General features: G+C 56.4%; 1 protein-coding gene across 3 annotated transcripts in view; it reads left to right on the top strand.

The window, feature by feature from the left end:
• VAPB (VAMP associated protein B and C) overlaps positions 1 to 23,543 on the top strand; it is a 48,420-nt gene that overhangs the window by 295 nt on the left and 24,582 nt on the right. The window contains exon 1 of one of the 3 annotated variants that reach the window (XM_089306960.1): positions 16,279 to 16,619. The exons of the other annotated variants lie outside the window; for them this stretch is intronic. Coding sequence (XP_089163086.1) covers positions 16,472 to 16,619 — 148 coding nt within the window. The 5' untranslated portion in view covers positions 16,279 to 16,471. Of the gene's footprint in view, positions 1 to 16,278; positions 16,620 to 23,543 lie in introns of those variants that run through there. 3 annotated transcript variants of the gene reach the window in all.

The following is a 23,543-nucleotide window of genomic DNA, read 5'->3' as shown; positions in this document are numbered from 1 at the left end:
AAGCCCGAGGCCGCCGCCGCCCCGCGCGCGCCTCCGCCCCGACGGCGCCGCTGCGGGGCCCGGCCGGCCGGCGGGGGCCTTCGAGGCCCTGGCCGAGGCCCGGGGCTGCGCCGGCCGGGAAGGGGCCGCGGTGCGCGGCGCCAGCCTGGCCCCTGCTGCCCGGCCCGCTGCGGACAGCCGCGGGGGCCAGGCCGAGAGGACCGGGCCTCGCCAGGCGCGGCCGACGTCCAGCACGTGCCCGACGGCGCGGTGCAGGCCCTCCTGTCCCCAGGACAGCCTGGCGCTGGGCACCAGGAAGCCGCGAGCCACACCTCCCCCGTGGGAGGCTCCCGCGCGGGCCGCTCCGCTGTCACGCGTTCGTGTCCGTGTCGCGGGACCTTGTCTGACCTGGCGTTCCCGCCCAGCGCACGTCCTGGGCGTGGGTGGACAAGACGGACGAGGCCTCCGCCCTCGGAGCGCTCCCCGGCCGCCGCAGGACACCGGATCCCGGGAGGAAGTGGCGCTGGCCGACTGGACAGGTCGCCGCTGCGTCGCCGTGGCCCGGCCAGCAGCGGGGGCTCCGTCAGGCGTCTGCGCGGGGCTGGCCGCGGGCACCGGCTTCTGTGGCCTGCGGTGCCCAGTTGGCAGACGGGGCACGTGGACCCCCGCTTCGGAGCGCGCACTGCCCGTTGTGCTGCCCGACCCCTGGGCCTCGTCCGGAACTGTGGCTGCTGGAGTCCCGGTGGAGCGTGGAGTGACCCCGAGGTGGGAGCCCGCGGCGGCCTCGCGCCTTCGGTGGGAACCCAGCAGAGGCCACGGGGACCCTCGCCCCGCGGCCTGCGGCTGCGCCTGCGCATAGGGCAGACGTTTAGGGGAAGCCACGCTTTCCAGTTGCGATTTTTTTTTTCCTGGGAGTGAGTGAACTGCAGCTCCCAGTCAGCCAGCGCCGCTGCCGCGCGTGTTTCTGCACGCGTGGGGTGTGCGGGGTCCGGCTCCGTGTGCGCGCGCGCTGCCTTCGTTCGGTGCGTCTGGGAACGGGTGAGGCAGGCCAGGCAAAGCCGTGACTCGGGTGCGCCCGAGATAACGTTTAGACCCGACCGTGTCGTCACCCGACGTTGGGTCCCTCCGGGCGAGCGGCGTGTGGCTTGACCTGGCGAAGGGGCCTCGGGACGGGCGTCCAGGGAGCCGACGCGGACGCGACGAGCTGTCTGCGGTGCCCGGGACAGCTGGCCTGTGCGCCCCTGGGAGTTGGCGCCTCCGCGCCTGCGGTCCACGGACGTTTCCCGAGTGCCTGTCCCACGCCAGAGGAAGCAGGACTGCCCCACTCGCTGCCCCCAGCGCTTGAAGTCAGGAGGCGGCGGTGGTGCGGCCATGCGAGGTGGTGCCGGGTGCTCCAGGCCATGCGAGGTGGTGCAGGGTGCTCCGGAACCGGGGCCGTCCGAGCTGCGCTGCGCGGGCGCAGTGGAGGCAGGCGGGACGTGGGGGCCCTCCCGCGGGGCAGGGGTGCCGAGTCAGCTGGTTTCCTGGGACACGGCGGCGTTCCCATGACGGCGGCAGAGGACACCTGTCAGGGTTGCAGGACGACGTGCACACAGGGCTGGTAGTGGACAGGAGGTGCCGCTGCTGTCCAGGGGGAGGCGACTCCCCCCACCCCCGGCCCTGGTGCTGTGTCCTGTGTGACGTCACGGAGACAGGCCCTGGTGCAGAGAACTCCAGTTTCTGTCCCGGTTCCTCATGTGAAGATGCGTGAGCTCGGGCTGACCAGGTCACTTCCAGCGCCTGGTGCCACTGGTGACTTACGGGGTGACACTCGAGGCGGCCCTGTCTCCTGTGGAAGTTTGGAGGGAGTCGCGGTAGAGGTGTTACCCTGCTCGCAAAGTGCGTGGTTCTGTACGGTGGTCAGCCGTTGTATATTACAACCCTGGAGGTGGTGGGCGGTGGCTGAATAATATCTATGGAGGTCAGAGGTCAGCGGCTGTATATTACCGTGTGGAGGTCAGTGGTCAGTGATTGTATTATACTCTGTGGAGGTCAGAGGTCACTGGCTGTATAATACTCTGGAGGTCAGAGGTCAGTGGCTGAATAATATCTATGGAGGTCACAGGTCAGTGGCTGTATAGTACTCTATGGAGGTGGTGGTCAGAGGCTGTATAGTACTCTATGGAGGTTGATGGTCAGTTGTATAATACTCTATGGAGGTCAGAGGTCAGTGGCTGTATAGTACTCTTTGGAGGTGGTAGTCAGCAGCTGTATGATACTCTGGAGGTCAGAGGTCAGTGGCTATATGATACTGTGGAGGTCAGAGGTCAGCAGCTGTGGAATACCTTATGGAGGTGGTGGTCAGTGGCTGTATAATACTCTATGGAGGTCAGAGGTCAGTGGCTGTATAATACTCTATGGAGGTCAGAGGTCAGTGGCTACATGATACTGTGGAGGTCAGAGGTCAGCAGCTGTGGAATACCCTATGGAGGTGGTGGTCCTGTGGTACCGTATGGAGTACTGGAAGCACAGGGCTGTAGAGAGTGCCAAATGCCCAGTGCCCTGTGCAGGTTGGCAGGTGTGTGGTGCTATACGGAGGACTGAGTGCAGGGCTGCACATTGTTGTAAAGTACTGCAGCGAGTACTGAGTGCACAGTGCTGCGGAAGTGGTTTGGTGGCACAGTACTGTTCACAGCATTGAGTACAGAGTGCTGTGCAGAGTGGTGGTTGTAGACAGCTGGTTTCTCACTTCCACTGTTCTACCTGGAAGGCGTGGCAGTGGACGGTGATCTCTGTGGCCACAGGCTGACTGATGTCACGGTGGCCAAAGTCACTGGATGCTTTTGCCAGGAAAGTGGCCGAGAGAAGGTGTGGGGTCCGCCTGCTGAGCCTGTTAGCCTGTGACTTGAGAAGAGGCGTCTGGTGCATGTGTGAACCACGTCGTGGGCCTTTTGTTTGTTGGGTTGTTGTTTTAAACTGAACAGCAGGACGATAAAGTTAGAATAAAGACTCAGTGCCTGGGGCGGACCCTGGAGTGTAGTGGGTTAAGTTGCCACCTGCAGTGCCAGCATCCCGTATGGGCACCGGTTCAAGTCCCAGCTGCTCCTCTTCCGATCCAGCTCTCTGCTGTGGCCTGGGAAAGCAGTAGAAGATGGCCCAAGTGCTTGGGCCCCTGCACCCACGTGGGAGACCTGGAAGAAGCTCCTGGCTCCTGGCTTGGGATCTGCGCAGCTGTGGACATTGCAGCCACTGGGGAGTGAACCCGCGGATGGAAGACCTCTCTCTCTCTCTCTCTCTCTCTCTCCGCCTCTCCGCCTCTCCGCCTCTCCGCCTCTCCGCCTCTCCGCCTCTCCGCCTCTCCGCCTCTCCGCCTCTCCGCCTCTCCTCCTCTCTCTGTGTAACTCTGACTTTCAAATAAATAAATAAATCTTTTAAACAGTGCCCTAGCCTGCTGTGTGGATAGAGCATTCGTTTCAAGGTGAGAAGTGGCACCTCTAACGGGCCCCTTGCAGGCTGCTCGAGGTGACAGTTCTGAACTCTGGCCCTTCACCCCGATGGATCCAGCCTCTTCTTTGCACCCCCTATGTTTATTTTCTTTTTTTTTTTTTATTTTTATTTTTTTATTTTTTGACAGGCAGAGTGGACAGTGAGAGAGAGACAGAGAGAAAGGTCTTCCTTTTGCCGTTGGTTCACCCTCCAATGGCCGGCGCACCGCGCTGATCCGAAGGCAGGAGCCAGGTGCTTCTCCTGGTCTCCCATGGGGTGCAGGGCCCAAGCACCTGGGCCATCCTCCACTGCACTCCCTGGCCACAGCAGAGAGCTGGCCTGGAAGAGGGGCAACCGGGACAGAATCCGGCGCCCCGACCGGGACTAGAACCCGGTGTGCCGGCACCACAAAGCGGAGGATTAGTCTAGTGAGCCACGGCGCCGGCATGTTTATTTTCACTTACTTGAAAGCAGAGCGACAGACAGATCGTTCATCTGCTGGTTGAGCCCCAGATGTCTGCAGCAGCCAGCACTGGACACCTGCTTGGGATGTCTGATTGCAGGCAGCGGCTTTCCTCGCTGTGCTACAGGCCAGCCCCGAATCCAGCGCACAGGCTGACTTTGCTCAAGAAAGTGATAATTTTTAAAGGTTTACTTCCAAAGAATACTTTTTTTTTATTTTTAAAGATTTTATTCATTTATTCGAGAGTAGAGTTAGAGAGAGAAGGCAAGACAGAAAGGTCTTCCATCCGCTGGTTCGCTCCCCAGATGGCCGCAACAGCCTGAGCTGGGCCGATCTGAAGCCAGGAGCTTCTTTCGGGTCTCTCACGTGGGTGCAGGGGCCCAAGGACTTGGGCCATTTTCTGCTGCTTTCCCAGGCCACAGCAGAGAGCTGGATCGGAAGTGGAGCAGCCGGGACTTGAACCGGCACTCGTATGGGATGCTGGCGCCTCAGGTGGAAGCTTAGCCTACTGCGCCACAGCGCTGGCCCCAGATAGTGGTAAGTCAACTGCCTGTCGTTCATCTTCTAAGTGAAGCCTAAGCTGAGGGTGTGGGGTTGTCAACCATCACATTCTGAGCATAGGGGGTTGTCAACCATCACATTCTGAGCATAGGGGGTTGTCTACCGTCACATTCTGAGGGTAGGGGGTTGTCTGCCATCACATTCTGAGGGTGTGGGGTTGTCTACCGTCACATTCTGAGGGTGTGGGGTTGTCTGCCGTCACATTCTGAGGGTGTGGGGTTGTCTACCGTCACATTCTGAGGGTAGGGGGTTGTCTGCCGTCACATTCTGAGGGTGTGGGGTTGTCTACCGTCACATTCTGAGGGTGTGGGGTTGTCTGCCGTCACATTCTGAGGGTAGGGGGTTGTCTACCATCACATTCTGAGGGTGTGGGGTTGTCTGCCGTCACATTCTGAGGGTGTGGGGTTGTCTGCCGTCACATTCTGAGGGTAGGGGGTTGTCTACTGTCACATTCTGAGGGTGTGGGGTTATCTACCATCACATTCTGAGGGTGTGGGGTTGTCTGCCATCACATTCTTTCGGACACTGGGAATTTGTGTGCTTAAATTTAAGGCTGTCCCGTAAGATAGGAGAACACAGATTTACGTGACCTTGAAGATCAGTGTGCTGCATTGCTGATGCAGGAGAAAGGGGAGACCTGGCGGCTGCGTGAGGCTGGCCCTGCTCCGTGGTTGCTCCATCAGACACACGAAACCCTCCACACCAGTGGGAGCTCCTTCAGGCGGGAGAAGTTTCTGGAAACCTGTGGCGTGTGTGTCAGTGTGGTTGTCCACTGGTGCTGTGTTCTAGCTCTCAGGCCTTCCAGGGCGTGATCCTTTCTGTCTGTCTCCTGCCTGGGCCCCCACGTGTTCATCACAGAGAGCTTGGGGGAGTCACCAGGCGTTTGACGTGTCTCCTCCACCTCCCCTTCAGTCAGGGTCCTTCTGTGGCAAATAGTGCGTCTTCTGGTTCTCCGGATGTTGTCCAAGTGCTGACACCCCCCAGGCAGTAGGTGGTCACAGAAGAGTCCGCACTGGTGTGAGGGGTGGACCCACTGAGGATCCATTCACCTTTGCTGTGTTCAAAGGCTAGAGCGTTGGCCTCAGGAAGCCTTGGGTGGCGCTGCCGGTGGTGAGTAGGGGTGTCAGGTGCGGTAGTGCCTGTGGGGTGGGGAGCTCGTCTCCGCGCTCCAGAGGTCAGGAGTTTGGGCGCTGTTCTGCGTGAGGAAAGCGGGCTTGGAATGGTTCATTCAGCCCCCGAAGCTGACATGTGATTTAAGATTGGGAAGATAACGTCTGAAAGCCTGTGGACTGGCCGTTCTGTGCGGTTCTGTCTTCTGGGTGCTGAGTGCACCATCCGTTCCTCGGCTTTGTGCAGCACTGGTCCTGTTACCATCCCTGGTCGCAGGAGCGGACGGCTGTACGGCACAGCCAGATGCCAGCAGTGCGCGGAAGGGTCTGTCTGGTGCCGCTTCAAACCGTGCTGGGCAGATCCCCTTCCCTTACTCATTACTGACCGGCTTGGCGTCACGGGCACGCTTCAGTCTCGTGGCGCTGGGTTTACTTCTGAAATCGCGCTCCTGGAGGAGCTGAGCTAGAGGCTGACTGTTCTGCTGCCTGCTCCCTCCATTTCTTCTCACGGCCTGAGGACGCAGCGGGCCGTGGGGGGCCTCGTGCTCGGGTCTGGGAAGGGGTGCTGTCCTCGGGATGTATGTCGTGGGCACGTGCCGCGCAGTGGCCACATGTAGGCATGGCTTTATTAAAGTAATTAGTCTGAACTGGTGCTTATTAGAGAGCTGAACTCTTAAACAGTGTCACTGTCTTTTATTTATGAGAAGTATCTAGCATCTTTCCTTCAAAATACTGTGCACTTTGACCTGATAGTGTTACCAGTAAGCAGTTGGAAGTGAGGGGAGGGGCAGGGGAGTAGATTGCATTGGTTATCACTCACATGCTGCCCCCAGGCTTGATTTCCCGAACCTGGAACTTGAGTCTCTACATAAAGAATTACCCCCAGGTTGCCTCCTGTGGTCCCCGTTTATTGAAAAATGTGCCGAGCTGCGGAGGCCCCTGATTTGGAACAAATGAGCAGAGCTTTCAGCAGGATGAGGGGAGACGGGCACAGAGTGCCCAGCTCCATTAGTCACGACAAGGTGGCCATCGAATGCCTTTAATAAAGCAAAATAAAATAAAAGCCTTCTGCACCTGGGTTGCCTTCCGAGCGAAGTTGCATTGTGGCTTCCAGGCGGCTTCCTCATTTCCTGTCATTTCGGCCCCTTGCTGGCAGCATCCACGAGGCAGAGGCAGAATGGCTTCGGCCCTCGTCCGGGGGTGCGTGGTGCCTCCATCAGGGGCCGCACCTGATGGCCCGGCGGTGGCTTTACGAGAAGGGGCTGTTTGAAGAGCGCGTTCCGGGGGCCGACAGAATTACCCAACTCCACGTCATCTTAAGGTTGTTGAAAAACACCCGTGTGGCAAAACAGCATCTCTAGAAATCTGTTTGTTTTGTCATGTTTATTTTTAGGTGTGTTGACTTATATGAAAAGCGGAATTCTAGGGGGTGGGTGGGGAGACATATTCCATCTGCTGCTTCACTCCCCAGATGGCGGCCACGGTGAGGGCTGGGCCAGGCCAAACCAGGATCCCAGAAGGCCATCCAGGCCTCCCACGAGGGTGACGGGGCCTGAGCCGCCCTCCACTGCTTCCCAGGCACGTCAGCAGGGGCTGGGTTGGACGTGGAGCAGCCAGAGCGCGAACCAGAGCTCACGTGGGATGCTGCAGTCGCGGGCAGCACCCTCACCCACCGTGCCACCCACGGGCCCCACCCACGCCCGTCCGTTTCGCTGTTAGCGTGTTCTAACAAGCTGGTGATGTCCAGAAACCTCCTTACGGTGCTCTGTGGGGTGGTTGGGGGTGCTGTTTAGAACGCGGTGTAGTCGCACGGGGAGCCTGGAAATGATTTCTTTTAATAACGTTAATTGCACGAAACTGTAAAACTACAGAAATACACTCCTAGGACTTCCCTTCATCCCTTTGTTATGGGACTATGTTTCCCAGTTTTTATTCCAAGTTCTTCCCCCCTCATGAGATAAGAATTCAAAGCAGAGGCATAAAAGATGTGCACAGACGAGAGCGGGTTTTATTTACAGTGAGAGAATGAGAGTACATTCAAGCGTGAGTGTGGGAGACCTCACGGGGAGTAAAACTGCCCACGGAGAGTGCAGGAGGAAGAGAGGGGCCAATAGGAACGGCAGAGAAAGGCCAGCAAGTCCCCTTTGTCGGGCAGGGGGTGGCCCCCTCATTGGATATGCAGATGGGGTGGAGTTTGGGCGTCGTTCAGAGTGTGTGAGGTTTTCTGGGAGTTTCCCTGTGGAGTTCAGCTTCCACGTGTTCATCATGACACCTGCTTGCCAGGCCTGGATGACACAGGTGCATTGTGGGAGTGCAGGTGTACTGAATTGACTGGCAAGGGGGTGGAGCTACATACATGGCTGCTAGAGACAGACACTGTGGGAAAATCTTCCAGCTCATTTTTTCCCAAACTTCCTGCCTCTTCCTCACAGGACTTTGAGAAGGGTTATTAGCTGTTTCTGTTTAGCGGGCTGCTATCTCTGTCCATTTGTCTCAAGTCATGCCCCACTGGGCTTTGGTGTTTGTGCGTGCCCCTGTGGGCACCTGCAGGACTGCTGATGGCCGCGGGTGGCCTTTCGGTGGGCTCCTGTGCTCTTTGCCTGTTTGAGAAATAAGTATCTTGGGCGAGGCGCAGTTCAAGGCTGTGCGGCTGGCAGCTCTTGGCAGTGCTGTGGGGCAGTGGGCTCCACCTGGGCCCTGTACCAGGCCTGACTGAATCGCTTGTGGCGAGGCTTAGCGCCCCAGGCATTCAGTTCCTTGGGCTGTCCTTCCAAGCTTTAGGGTGCCCAGCAGGTGGCTGGCAGCACAGGGCTGATTGGCAGGCACGGCGTGGGGTGGGGTCCAGAGTTACAAGCGGTGCTGACGGGCGTCTTGTCCTGTGAGGGTGCCGAGGAGGACCAGGGCTTGTGCCAGGACGTCTGTGGAGTGTGGAAGAGCATCAGTTCCCAAGACTTATTCTTGTGAATTTTTAGGAGGGAGTTCTTACCGTAGTTTGAACAAGTGCAGACTGACGAGTCCGGAGAGTGCGATGGTTTACCGTGTGAGTGCTGGCTCACGTGCACCTCGGCTCTGGCTGGTGGTTTCGTGCATCTGGTGAGTGGCTGGTGGCTCTGTTGCCGTGCCTGTGCGTGACTTACTAATGGGAACGGGCGCGTTCAGGGTGGTGCTCACTGAGGCAGAAAGCCTCCATGAAGGCCTTTGCAGGTGCACCTTGAACTCTACGAGAGCGAGCGCGCCTGTGGTCCTAGGGCCTGAGAGCCAGCGCCCGGGCAGAGGAGCAAGGCTGCATCGTTGTATAGCTGGAGACTCCTCTCAGACCGTGGAAGAGTCAGACTGAAGGGGACCACGCGAGCCCGCTTGCTTCATTCTCGTTCATTCTGTATGAGATGAGCTGTGGGAAGCGTTGTTCACTGATGACGAGAGCCCGGGCCCAGGAACTGGACGTGCCTTAGAGACGTGTGTGGGTGCAGTGCCTGCAGGTGTGACCCATGACCCCCTCTGGGGATTTGGGACAGAGGTGAGAGGAGGACTGCACACAGACGGTAGGACGGAGAGAAAGGAGAGGAGCTTAACCGTACGGCCTCACTGACACCTGGCCGTGGAGTGCGCAGTCCTCTGGGACGCTAGTGTGTGACTGTGGTCAGCGTGAAAAAAATCTTTACCAGTCCTGTACTTTTCCCCGGGAACCTGTGTCCTAACTTGGTCACTTCTAAAGATTTACTTACTTGAGAGGTGGAGTTACAGAGAGAGGAAGAGACAGAGAGGTCTTCCATCCTCTGGTCTGCTCCCCAGGTGGCTGCAATGGCTGGAGTTGGGTGGATCTGAAGCCAGGAGCCAGGAGTTTCTTCCAGGTCTCCCATGGATGCAAGGACCCAAGTATCTGGGCCATCCTCCACTGCTTTCCCAGGTCATTAGCAGAGAGCTGGATCTGAAGAGGAGCAGCCAGGACATGAACCAGCGCCCAGGTTGGGATGCTGGTGCCGCAGGTGGGGTCTTAGCCTACTGTGCCACAGCACCTGCCCCTCTTGCTGACTATTTATTTATTTATTTGAAAGTCAGAGTTACACAGAGATAGGAGAGGGAGGGAGGGAGAGAGAGAGAGGTCTTCCATCTGCTGGTTCACTTCTCAGTTGGCCGCAGCAGCCAGAGCTGCGCCAATCCGAAACCAGGAGCCAGGAGCTTCCCCCGGGTCTTCCACGTGGGTGCAAGGGTCCAAGGACTTGGGTCATCTTCTACTGCTTTCCCAGGCCATAGCAGAGAGCTGGATCGGAAGAGGAGCAGTCGGGACTAGAACCGGTGCCCATATGGGATGCCGGTGCTTCAGGCCAGGTGTTAACCCGCTGCGCCACAGCTCCGGCCCCTCTTGCTGACCTTTTTTTTTTTTTTTTTTTTTTTTTTTTTTTTTTTTGACAGGCAGAGTGGATAGTGAGAGAGACAGAAAGGTCTTCCTTTTGCCGTTGGTTCACCCTCCAATGGCCGCTGTAGCCAGCGCGCTGCGGCCGGCGCACCGTGCTGATCCGAAGGCAGGAGCCAGGTGCTTCTCCTGGTCTCCCATGGGGTGCAGGGCCCAAGCACTTGGGCCATCCTCCACTGCACTCCCTGGCCACAGCAGAGAGCTGGCCTGGAAGAGGGGCAACCGGGAAAGAATCCGGCGCCTGGACCAGGACTAGAACCTGGTGTGCCAGTGCCGCAGGCGGAGGATCAGCTTAGTGAGCCGCGGCGCCGGCCTCTTGCTGACTTCTGATTGTGAATCATTGCTTTGTTTTTTAAGATTTATTTACATGTTTGAAAGGTGAAGCAGTAGAGATCTGCCGTCTGCCGATTCACTGCTCGAATGGCCATGATGGCCAGCACCAGCCCGGGCCGAATCCTGGAGGTCTATCTGGGTTTCCCGCTTGAGTGTCAGAGCACTTGGGCCATCTCCTGCTGCTTCCCAGGCACATCAGCAGGGAGCTGGGTTGGAAGCGGTGCGGCCAGGATGGGAGCCGGCACTCCCCTTAGCCGCCAGCATTGCCCCTTAGCCTGCTGCACCGCAGGGCGAACCCCAAGTAGTTTACTTGTTAGTGTTGAAAATCGTGTGGTTGGTCCGATGGTGGTGTAGTGGGTGAAGGCACCTCCTGCGACATGGCATCCCATATGGGCACCTGTTTGTGTCTCAGCTCCTCCACTTCTGATCCAGCTCCCTGCTAGTGGCCTGGGAGGGGCAGTAGAAGATGGCCTGGTGTTTTGGGCCCTGCCACCCAGAGTGGAGACCCAGATGAAGCTCCTGGCTTCAGCCTGGCCTAGCGTTGGCCATTGCAGCCACCTGGAGAGTGAACCAGCGGGTAGAAGATCTCTCTCTGTCTCTCCTTTTCTCCAACTCGTTCAAAATAAATCATTTCTTAAATTATGTGCTAATATTATCAACTTACACCTACCTTCTACTCCCTATTCCAAGTCTTCTGCTTCTGAGTATGTCTCATGTGAATGATGTGTTTCTGGATTATTTGTGTACTGTTTTAGCCTTTTAGTCGCATCATTCAGCATATATAGTCCAATAGGAGGTGGGCAGGCGTGGAATGGTACTCCCTGAGAAGTCAGCGTCGTCATGTCTGTTGCGGGCTTGAAAGAAGCTGAGCCCGGGACCTGCAGAGTTTGCACCCCGGGCTCTGGGTCCCTGCAGCCAGGAGGTGCCCATGCCTCGCTCTCGGCTACCTCCCCGTCCTTGCTTTCCTCCCTGCAGTGGGAGGAGCTTGAACTGCACACCTCGTGGTGCTCCTGGCAGGTCCAGCCTGAGACCTGGGCAACTGATGTTTGTTTTGGGGGAGGAAGGCAGAGCTGGTGGGGGTGGTCGCTGGCGCTCGCATGCCCCGCGGCACTGCCGGTGCTTGGTGCTGGCGGCTGCTGGAGGCTGGTTCTGAGCCCTGGTGCTCCTGTTTGGAAGCACCCTCCTGCTGGCCTTTCGTGCGTGTTCCTGGAGGTGCCCTGAGCAGACTGCTGTCCTGCCTCAGGACGGTGCCCGTGTGTGCCGCGTCTCATTCTCTGCTTTGTCTCCGCTTCAGAACACAGCTCCAGCGGGTTTGTTCCTGCGTTTCCCAGGAGAGACTGGTGGGCTGTGTTCTGGTTTATCCTCACACGCGGAAGGGGTATCCTGGGGTCGCCTTCAGTGTTTCCTGGGATCGTGCGCAGTGGAGGAGTGCACAGGAGTCAGAGGCAAAGATCTGTCCTTGTGGAGGCTTCTGGGAATCCTCGTTCTGGTGGCTGAATGGAGTGTTTCACACAAATGTGCCTGCTGGGTTCTCTGGAGGTCTGGACCTGCACCTTTGGCCTGTGTGGCTCACTCTGCAGAGAATCCCACACCCAGAACTTTGCACCGGGGGTCCCATTTGTCACGAGTGCTTCCTTCACCTGTGACTGTGCTCAGAGAGGGGCATCGGACAGGCAGCCCCTGTGCGCCTCTCAGTTTGTTTCTTAAACGTTGCTTTTGTTGTCTTTCTCCTTGGAAGCAGGGTTGTTTCTTTTTCCTTCTTTATATACCTGGCATTTATCACAGTGCTTCGTAATCAGTCATTTTTTTAAAAGATTTATTTTATTTATTTGAAAGACAGAGTTACAGAGAGAGGTAGAGACAGAGAGAGAGGTCTTCCATCTGCTGGTTCATTTCCCAGTTGGCTGCAATGGCCGGAGCTACGCCCATCCAGAGCCAGGAGCCAGGAGCTTCTTCCAGTTCTCCCATGTGGAAGCAGGGGCCCAAGGTCTTGGGCCATCTTCTACTGCTTTCTCAGGCCATAGCAAAGAACTGGATCGGAAGAGGAGCAGCCGGGTCTTGAACCAGCGCCCATATGGGATGCCGGCACTTCAGGCCAGGGCTTTAACGTGCTGTGCCACAGCACCGGCCCCTAGTCATTTTTTTTTTTAAGCTTTTCTTTATTTATTTGGGAGGTATAGTTACAGACAGAGGGAGAGACAGAGAGAGAGGTCTTCTTCCATCCTCTCGTCCACTTCCCAAGTGGCCGCAGTGGCCGAAGCTGAGTCCATTTGAAGCCAGGACCCAGGAGCTTCGTCTGGGTCTCCCAAGCAGATGCAAGGGGCCCAAGGACTTGGGCCATCTTCTACTGCTTTCCCAGGCCGTAACAGAGAGCTGGATTGGAAGTGGAGCAGCCGGGACATGAACTGGTGCCCATATGGGATGCCAGTGCCACAGGCAGACGCTTAACCCACTGCGCCACAGCCAGGCAGTCGTTTTCACTTAACATCCCATGGTCTCCTCCGTGTCTCCTCCACTCTGGAAAAGAGAAACTGCTCCTGCCACAAGTGTACCCCTGCAGCTGCCCCCTTCACCCTTCTCCTTCATGTAACAAAACTCTGCGACGAGCAGCCTCCGTCTCTGTCCCTCCCACCCTCTCCCCTGACGTCCCCTGACGTCCGCGATGGCCTCAGCGTCCTGTCTCCCGTGGCATCTGTGTGTGCGCTGTGGTGTTGGCTGCCCCGCCGTCCAGCTTGTTGACACTATTCCTTGGCCTCCTGCTGGCTCCCCTGTGGCTACTGCTGCCCCCTCCTCCCGGTAATCTCAGGTTATAGGTTTCCTGCATCTCTCTTCTCCCCACTGGTCACCGCTCTCTGTCGCTCAGATTTGCCCTCTGCCCCAGGGCGCTCTTCCTCCAGTCCCTTCTCTTTCTCACCTCTCCTGGGTCTGACCCCAGCCTGACCCAGGCCCTGCTGTGGGTGCTGACGGCACTTTCAGAAATCTGAGCATAACTCTTTTTAAAAAAGATTTATTTTATTATTTTACTTGAAAATCACAGTTAGAGAAGGCGAGGCAGGGCGGGGGTCCTCCATCCGCTGGTTCACTCCCCACTTGGCCGCCGATCTGAAGCCAGGAGCCAGGAGCTTCTTCCAGGACTCCTATGCAGGTGCAGGGTCCTAAGGACTTGGGCCATTTTCTACTGCTATCCCAGGGCATAGCAGAGAGCTTGATTGGAAGTGGAGCAGCTGGGTCTCGAACCGGCGCCCAGATGGGATGCCGGCACTGCAGGCCATGGCTTTACTCACTGCGCCACAATGCCGACCCCTAACTTTACGTTTTTTAACAAAGCCTGGCTGGTCACGGCTGCCTGCCGTCCCTCTCCAGCCTCGTCGTGGTGCGTGTGTGCACCTGAGCCTTTACTGCTGACCACAGGGCTCTCGCGCGTGCTCTTGCACCACTCGGAGCCCATCTGTTCCCCTCCTGCTTCCTCGCCCCCTCCTTTTGCCTCCAGGCCCAGCGTGGGCTTCAGGTCAAGGTCACCTTCCTGACGCGTCCCGGTCAGCTGGTGCCTGTGCCCTGAGCTCCCACACTTACCGCCGGGCGTTGTGGCAGGCCCTTGGCTCTTCCCCTCGCATCCCAGCAGCCAGCACAGTGCGTGGCAGGGGCGGGTTCTTAGGGAGTTCATGTTCCGGTAGTGCAGGCCTCGGGGAGAGGAGTGGAGGTGGGGAGGGGGAGGGGAGGGGGTGGACTCTGCCTGACGTGGACACAGTGTGCTTTGTGAAAGAAATATTTGGAAGTGCTGCCAGGTGCCGGCTCGTGCCTCCTTCCACAGCGAGATGCTGGCTGCCATCTCCCAGGCCAAGGCCACCTGCTTCACCTGACTCCTGCCCGTTACCCCCGTTGGGCAGCTTCCGTTTTGGGGGTCTTGGGTCGCGCCTCCCCTTGATTCCTTCCTGTGCCTACACTCTTGCTTGCATTGCCACTTCCTAAAGACACCTGTTCTCCAGACCTTGCCCACCAGCGTGGACGCCCAGCCCCGCCACACTAATTCAGGTAGGCAGTGAGTCTTAGTCACTGTCTTAGTTGGCACCTTCCTTTCCTTTCTCAGACCACACGCCTTCACTGAACCCTCCGTAACTCACCAGCTCATTGACTTCTGGTGATTCTCTCTGCCTCACAAATTAATAAATCACCCACCAAATGCCCCGACAGGTGAGTCTAGACCAGGCCAAAGCCAGGAGCCAGAACTCGCCCCAGGCCTCCTGCATGGGTTTCAGGAGCCCACATTCCTGACCGTGCTGCGCTGCCTTCCCAGGCCCATCTGCCGGAAGCTGCACCAGAAGCGTGCAGTGGTGGGGGTTTAACAGGCTGTGCAGCCCGGGATGTAGGCATCCCAAGTGGTAGCTGAACCCGTGTGCCTGCCCCACTGCCTGCCGCCTCCATTATGGGCTGTGGACATCTTCATGGCTCTGGCCTCAGTGTTCTGCGGTGAACCGTTCCCCATGTGTTCTCTCATTAATAATCCTTCAGCAGGGGCTGGTGTTGGGGTGGCATGGGTTAAGGCACCGCCTGCAAAGCTGCTGTCCCCTGTGAGTGCCGGTTCTAGCCCTGGCTGCTCTATTTTGATTCAGTTCCCTACTAATGGCCTGGGAAAGCAGCAGAAGATGGCCCGTGTGCTTGGGCCCCTGTACTCACGTGGGAGACCCTGATGGAGCTCCAGGTTCCTGTCTTCAGCCTGCCCCCGCACTGGCCATTGTGTCGGGGAGTGAACCAGCGGATGGAAGATTCTCTCTTTCTCTTTGTAACTCTGCCTTTGTATATCTTTTTAAAAAAAAGTAACCCTTCAGCTCCCTGTTTGACACAGAAAACTCCCAACTCTGTGTGTGGACAGGCCTCAGGGTCGCTGGGCGTCGCCTGCTGGGTGTGGACAGGCCTCAGGGTCGCTGGGTGTCGCCCGCTAGGCATCCTGCCTGTGTGGTTGTCATAGAAACTCAGACTCCACCTGCTGCACACCGCATTCACGATTTATCCTCATCTGAACGTGGCCGATGTGTCACCCAGGTGGGCAAGCCACTGGCTCAGCTCATAGCTGCCTCCCTCCTTTTCCCACCCCTCTAACACCTACTTGGTATTATTTTTATTACTTATTTTTTCTTATTTAAATTTTTTAATTAAATTTTATTTATTGTTTGAAAGGCAAAGGCAGAGACCCCTCCTGTCTGCTCCCCAACGCCCACAACACCTGAGGCTGAGCCAGGCTGAAGTCAGAGCCTGGGACACCATCCAGATGTCCACGTTGGTGACAAGGACCCACGTGTTGGCGCCGTCACCTCCTGCCTTCCAGAGTGTGTACTGGCAGGAAGCTGGAATCAGAAGTGGAGCGGGACTGGAGCCCGGGCATTCTGATACAGAATGTAGGTGTCCTAACCACTGTGCCAAGTGCACACCCTCGTCAGTCCATGGACGTCAGCAGACGGGGGCAGGCTCTGGCCTGGCGGTTAATGTCTGACTACACCTGCGCCCACACCAGGACAGCTGGGTTCACTCTCAGGCTATGGCTTGCAGACCCTGGGGGCAGCAGTGATGGCTCAGTGGAGTTCCTGCCGTGCGCATGGGGACCTGGCCTGAGTTTCTGGGTCTGGCTTGGTTCAGCCTGGGCTGTTTAGGCACTGAGAGGGTGACCCAGTGGGTGGGGGCTCCCTGTCTGTACCTCTCAATGTCCTGTGCCCAGACGTTCGTTTAAGGATATAAATGCGTCAGCACAACCTGCCTTTTGCGCCTTCGTCCCACGGCCGTGTCCCCTCGGGGTGGTGGAGAAACACTGTGTCCCAGATCTGTCTCTGACCCTTTGAGTTACCCTGTGTCCTGTTCCAGAGATGTTTTTCTGAACTGAAATCTGATCATATCGTCTGGTTCAAAACACTTTGGCTCTGCAGATTTTACAGGTTCATGTCCAGGACTCTGGCCACCACCAGAGCCCTGCAGGATCGGGCCAGCCTGCACCCTCCTGCCTCAGCTCCACTCACCTGTGCTGTAGCCGTTGCACTGTGGCCTGAGGGGCTCCGGGGGGCCCAGGGCAGGGCCCTCAGCCTGCGCGTCCGCCCAAGCAGGGCCTGCAGTTCAGCTCGCGCCCGCCTTCGTCCGCTGCCTGCCCCAGGCCCTGTGCTGATGTGTCCACGTTTCACTTCAGGTGGCGCTCAGTGCAGTGAGAGAGTGTGCGGCCCGGCGCGGGGAGTGTGGATCCTGGATCTGCCACCTGAGCCCCTCACCGTCGGTGAGGTCTCTCACCTTTCACACATTGGATTCTTCACTCCGAGTGCGTTTCTTCGGGGTCAAGTAGTCAAACGTGGCTGACACATGTTAGCTGACCGCATGTTTGATAATGTCTCGAAAAGATGTATTATTACGATGCCTCAGCCCCGGAGATCCTGGGTTCGTGCTCTGGGTGGGCTTCCGACGGGGGCTCTGCAGGTGTTTTTGCTCGTTCTGGGTGGGAGCATTGGTGCCTGTTTCTTCTCCAGCTTGAGAGCCTAGCACAGAACCTGGGCTGCGTGTTTGTCAGTTATTTACTGTGCACCTGCAGTGTGCCCGGTGTTCTGGGTACCTGAGAGGCCCAGATGAGAAAAACTGTTCTGGTGGGCAGGGTGGACATGCATGGTGCGGTCAGGTAGTGGGGGGCTCAGAAGAAAGTGCAGGATGACAGGGCTGGGGGGAGGGCAGAGGGGAGCGCCACCTCCCTCCAAGGCCACGCTTGAGGCCTGTGTAAAGAGGGGGTGCGGTCGACGCAGACGTCTGAGGGAAGAGCACTTTCCCGACTGTGGGAAGGGCAAGCGCATGGTCGTCGGGTGGCAGGGAGCTTGGTGTGTCCGCGGAGCAGCAAGGGCGTTGTGCCTGCCCTGGAGTCCTGGACACGCGGGCCAGAGGAGCTCGGGGAAGAGGCAGGCGAGGGCAGGGGCCCTGGGTTTGTTGTGAGATGGGGAGCCTGGAGGATCCTGAGCCGTGGTCTGTTCTGGGAAGACTGGCTGGCGTGGGGAGTGGGCCGTGGGAGAAGCGTCGGGTGGTGTGGTGTCTGAAGCTGGGGGGTTATGGTAACCGGGATCGGAGCGGGGGAGAGGTGCGCAGATCCTGCATCTGTTGGCAAGATGGGGCCGACAGAACTTGCTGCTGCGTTGGGTGTGGGGGAAGCGGGAAGCCGAGGCCACAGCAGCTGGGTGAAGGGTGAGGACAGGCAGTGAGTCGGGGGTGGGGGGTGGGGGGTCTGAATGCTGTTGGCACACGAGACACCTGGGGTGCAGAGGGCAGGGAGGCAGTGGAGCCTGCAGCTCAGGGGAGAACACCAGGCTAAGAGAGGAATGTGACGATCATCAGTTTGTAGTTGGAACCCAGTACAGGAGGGAATAATTTCTTCCGGCTGGAGAGGCTGGTAAGCCCTTCCCAAGGAGGAGGCACTTGGGAAACCGGAGAATGAGCACGGTTTCCGAAGGCAGAGGAAGGGGAACGTCGAAGCTCTCTTCCGTCCCGCTCTCGGCCTCCTCCCGGCCTCTTGTGGGCTTTGTTGAAGAAGCTGCAGACCTGCTGGGTAATCTCTTCACTGGTACAGCCACTGGGTTCTCTGTTGAAAGGAAAACCAGACCCGATTACCCCAGCTGAGAAACCGCGGTCTGCTTTCTCTCTGCACACACTGAAAGCTGCAGTTGGACGGAGCTATAGAGCGCTGAGCTGGCGGCTCCCCGGCTGTCTGGAGGGAGCCAGCGTGGGTTGATTTGGTGCGCGACGTCGCCCGCCGTCTGTAGTCCTGAAGGTGGAGCATCTGGGGGCTTCTCACGTCTGCTGATGCCGACACCGTGTGCTGCTTGACCTGTTCGCTGTGAGACGGCGGCCGCGGCCCCGAGGAGTCGGGCCCTTGCTGTTTCGCCGCTCGTACTCCTGACTGGGACACGATTGCTCCTCTGGACTCATCCTGTTCTGTATGAAAAATGAGTCATGTTTCACCCCACTATAGGTGAAATTTTATTTGGAGTAGAAGATAGAGTATCTTTTTGTTTATTTTTGTGATAATCACAAACTTTGGTTTTTTAAATAGGGCAAAATTACTAGATTTTGTTAGCCAATGGGATAAAGATTGTGCATTTAAAATTTTGATTTAGTAAGTCATCTTCAGCTCCTTTCGGAACTGACAGGTAAATTTCTGTGTGAGATCTCACTGGACTGTAACACGTCTTAGTGCTGGTGTAAGTAGAATGACGAAACTCTGGTCTTACACAATGCTTTCAGCCTATTTTTTTATTTTTATTTTTTTCTAATTTTGCTTATTTATTTGAAAGGCATACTGGCAGAGAGGGAGAGGTTTTCCTTTCATTGGTTCACTCACCAAGTGCCAGGGCTGGGCTGGTCGGAACCAAAGCCAGCGGCCAGCAGCTCCATCCAGCTCTCCCGCATGACGGGCAGGAATCTGAGCCCTGGGTCGCTGTTCCTTGCCTTCCCAGGTGCGTTAGCAGGAAGCTGGATCTGAAGTGCAGCAGCCAGCACTGGCACCACCGCTCTGCGATGGATGCAGCTGTCCCGAGTGGAGCCTCGCCGCGCTGTGCACCACACCTGCCCCGTTTCTCTGTTCAGGAAAAAGAAGAAGAAAAGCTGGTATTCGAGAGAGGTAGTCCAGCATTGATGTCCAGAAGGGTGGACGCTTCTGGGCTTTGCAGTGCGGGGACCAGCCCTTGTCAGCGGTGCAGCTGTGTTTGTCTCCAGTGAGAGCACTGCTGCTCAGCCTGTTTCAAGTGGGAGCCTTGCTCTTTGCCGAGTACACAGGATCACCATCAGCGTCGGCTTCCTGATTTCCAGTGACTTCACAGGCCGGATTCCAGTGTTTCTGTAGACCCAAGGCATTCTGGGAAGGAAGAGAATGATTTCAAAACAACATGGTCTAGATTTCATATACACTGTAGGGGGTTTCTTTTCGTGGCCAAAATAATAATAATAATAATTTCAAGGCCTCTCTGGTCCTTTCTCCTTGGAAGATTTTAGCATGAACTGACTCCATTCTGTTCCCAGTGTAGGATCATGGGGTTCACTTCACTTGGTTTTGACACTATGAGGTGTTTTTTTTTTTTTTTTTTTTTTTTTTTTTTTTAAGCTTTATTTATTTTACTTGAAAGGCAGAGCTAGGGAGAGACAGAGAGAGGTTTTCCACCTACTAGTTCACTTCCCAGATGGCTAACAGCTGGGCCCGGGCCAGTCGGAAGCCAGGAGCCAGGAGCTTCTTCCGGGCCTCCCGTATAGTGCAGGGGCCCAGGGACTTGGGCATCTTCTCCTGCTTTCCCAGGCCACAGCAGAGAGCTGGATGGGAAGTGGAGCAGCCGGGACTCAAACTGGTGCCAGCAGGGGATGCCGGCACTGTAGGCCATAGCGCCAGCCCCAACACTATCAGTTTTGGAAATGCATCTAATTCATTCATTTCAACGTTGTATAAATTCCTTCAGAAGAATTGAGCATGTTCATTCTATGTAGAGGTTCTTATAGCGTCTGAATACTGACCACACACCCGTCTGCTAGGCTGCAGGTGTCCTGGGTTCCCAGGTGGGGAGCTCTCCTGGGTTTGACCCCGCCCTTCGTGGGTGCCGGATTACACTCCAGCGGATGCCTTGCGTCCGGCGTTTCCACCTGAGCAGGTGGCAGCGGCCGAGCGTTGGTCCTGTCCACCCTGCAGAGCAGGAAGGCAGCCTGCAGGGTCGGTGTCGCCTGGGGTCAGCTCCGCTGGCTTCTGCTCCAGTGACGGCGGTGGATGGTCTCAGTTGCTGGATGCCTCCCAAGGATGGAAGGCAGGGTCCTTTATTAGTGTGGGACGCTGGGTTCTAAGGTGTCTTTAGGAAAGTTGCGTGACTGTGTGTGGTTTCAAAATAGAGCCGTGTAATTAGGCTCTGTGCTGAAATGTTGGAATGCAATGTTTGCCATTAAAAACACATCAGTTGCAAAGCTTTATTTTGGTTACTGAAGCATTTATTTAATGTGTGAGCTATCAATTCAATCAAGAAAATAGCTTTTTTAAAAAACACTTCTCCAGTGTCCTTACTCCTGAATTCATGATTAGCTCACCCTCTGAGTATCTGTTACTGTGACATTTTTCTTTGATTTCTAAGGAAGGGGGCAACTTAAAAAATGTATCATCGAATAATTACGATGACTGTACTGTTTTGATGCAAGTGAACATTCCGACGGCCTTCAGCCTGTGTGTGAGCCACACAGATGGTGATGGCTTCAGATCCAGGCTTTGAAATAGGCGTCTGTCTGCAGCAGCGTGGCGGGGTCAGAGTTCGTGAGCACACACTCACCGAGCCCGTCTGCCACGTCGTCGCTGTCCCAGGTTGCGGGGATGTGGGGAGCAGGGTGGGCGTCCTCGAATGTACGAAGATGAAAGAAAGGGTGGTTTGGCCAGGCAGGGCGTGAGGGAAGGCCCAGTGCCTGGGTGCGTGTGGACGAGGGAGTGCGTGCAGGAGGAGCGCAGCCGTGTTGATTCGGCCACTGACGGAGCCCACACGCGAGAGGGCCAGAGAGGAGCGGACGGGTCTGGGCAGAGGGCTTAGGCAGGGCAGGGGGCAGTGGACACCTTCTAATGAAGATGGACCACCACCGGATGACGAGGCGTCCAGTGGCCGGGGACTGCTCCCGCCCCCTTGGCACAGTCCCATTGTCTCAACAAAACCCATCAGAAGCTGTCGACTTCTGGAGACAGATGATTACCTTCCCAGAGGTAATCTTAGTTTTTGGAGGGTTGTGAAGAGAGATAAGGTGTGTTTGCAGGAATATAGAATAATACAGCTCTGTTTATGCACACTGCAAGACCGATTGCAGAGTGAGCGTCTGGTAGACGGTACGTCAAGTTGGTGTGTCGCTTACGTGGTAGCACACGGAGTTTGAGCGTCAGAGTGTTGTCGCTCCATCAGGAGATCAATACAGAGGAGGATATGTGTCTGTGAGGGCAGAACTGCGTGGACTCGGGAGGGAGGGAGTCAACTGTAGAACAGCGCGTCTTCATTCTCCCTGCGCGTGCGCTCGCTCTCACTCTCACACACACACTCTTTTTTTTTTCAATCTCAATAACATTTAATAGCATATGGGAGTGGTGCTACCAAAAGTGAATTAATATGAAAGATCAAATACATTTTTAAAAAAAGACGATTGGTTCATAGCAAAGGTGAGCAGGATGTCCAGTCCCTGATGCCCCACTCCCACACTGGCAGCCCCCCACGCCGCGGTGGTCCACTGGCGAGTGAACCCACGGTTTCACCATCATCAGGGCACTCTTGGCGGTGGTCGTGCTGTGGGTTTGGACAAATGTGTGATGACACAAAGCCACCATCACAGCGTCAGACCACGTCGTCCCAGTGGCCTGCGCACCAGCCGCCCGCACTCCTCCTGTCAGCCCTCTGATCTTCTCGCTTTCTCCATAGCTTTGCCTTTTCCAGAAAATCAGGTGGTTGGACCCACGTAATCTGCAGGTTTTCTCATTGCCTCCTGAGGTTCCCCCCGGCCTTCCCGTGGCTCTCCGGGTGTGCCGCAGTCTGTTTACCCGTGTACAGACTCGGGGACATCATGCCCGCTCCAACGCTGCCGAGCGCGTCCACATGCCGGTCCTTGTGTGGACGTGAGTGTTCCCAGTTCCTTGGAGTCGGTGCTGCGTCGTGTGGCAGCAGTGTGTTCAGTCTCTAAGAAACTCCCACGCTGCCTTCCTGGGCGGCTTACCCTGGTGCCTGCTCGCCCTTGCTGAGTCAGAGGTCCGGTTGCTCCGTGTCCTTGGCATTTGGTGGTGTTGGGTTTTATTTTGGCGTTTTCTGATGGGGAATGGTTGAACAGATGGGTAGATGTGTGCCTGGGCGTACAGATGAGGAGGCCAGGGCTGAGCTTTGAGTTTCTTGGGAGGCTCTCATAGGATTTTTTTTTTTTTTTTTTTAAGATTTTACTTATTTATTTGAAAGGCAGAGTGACAGAGGGAAGGGGAAAGAGATATCTTCCATCCACTGGTTCGTTCACCAAGTGGCCACGACACCCAGAGCTGTGCCGATCTGAAGCCAGGAGCCAGGAGCTTCTTCCGGGTCTCCCACATGGGTGCAGGGGCCCAAGCACTTGGGCCATCCTCCACTGCTTTCCCAGGCCACAGCAGGGAGCTGGGTGGGAAGTGGAGTGGCTGGGACTCGAACCGGTGCCCACATGGATTGCACTCCTGCGCCCCGTGTGACCGTTTGTGGTTGGTGGGAGGTGAAGCCTTCAGTTACTTTTTGTGAAGCTGATACATTTCCCGAAGGAGAGAGTCTTGCTTTAATCTTTTCCTCCAGTGCAAGGTTAGAGAAGAGCATGGGAATGTTTACGGATTTAATGGGCATCTTTTTCTGGAAAAACTTCCTGTTTGGTGGGCTTATCCATCTGTTTTGGATGAGATCTTTCAGCACCTGGAACCTGATCTCAGTGTCAAGAAGTCCGCTGAGGGCTGGCACTGTGGTGTAGCGGGTAAGGTCCCGCCTGCAGTGTCGGCATCCCATATGGGCAGCAGTTCAAGTCCCGGCTGCTCCACTTCCCATCCAGCTCTCTGCTGTGGGAAAGCAGTGGACGATGCCCCAAGTCCTTGGGCCCCTGCACCCATGTGGGAGACCCAGAGGAAGCTCCTGGCTCCTGGCTTTGGGTTGGCATAGTTCCGGCCTTTGCCGCCATCTGGGGAGTGAACCAGCGGCTGGAAGACCTCTCTCTCTGTCTCTACCTCTCTCTGTAACTCTGTCTTTCAAATAAATAAAAATAAATCTTTAACAAAAAAATCTGCCTGTTTTCATTTTTCATGCCATGCAACTTTCAGCTACAATCTGCCTTCTAAAACAGGTCAGCTCTCGGCTTTCCTGCTTCCCTAACTGCACAGGTGACCACGCCGAGCTCTGGGGCGTGGGGAAGGCGGGGAAACTGTCTGTTTCCTGCACAGCCGTACCAGGGACCTGAAGAAAGAATCAGGGATCCGCGCTCACTTAGGACCTGAAGAAAGAATCAGGGATCCGCGCTCACTTAGTGGATGTTTAGTGACCGTCTGTCACACGCACAGAGATGTTCACAGGTGGACATACACTTAATACGGACATAGCGAACACTGTTCACCTGTTCAAAAGAAGACTAACAGTTTCAAAGAGGTTCCCAATTTCCCCTAAATTTGTGTTGCATCATTTTTTTTACCCTCCTGTTTCACATTTTAAATGCTTGGTTTCCGTGC

The sequence above is a fragment of the Oryctolagus cuniculus genome, chromosome 11 (assembly GCF_051225735.1).
Source record: "Oryctolagus cuniculus isolate XC-2025 breed Fujian yellow rabbit chromosome 11, ASM5122573v1, whole genome shotgun sequence".
Taxonomy (NCBI): domain Eukaryota; kingdom Metazoa; phylum Chordata; class Mammalia; order Lagomorpha; family Leporidae; genus Oryctolagus; species Oryctolagus cuniculus.
This window is presented reverse-complemented; position numbering and strand designations above follow the sequence as displayed.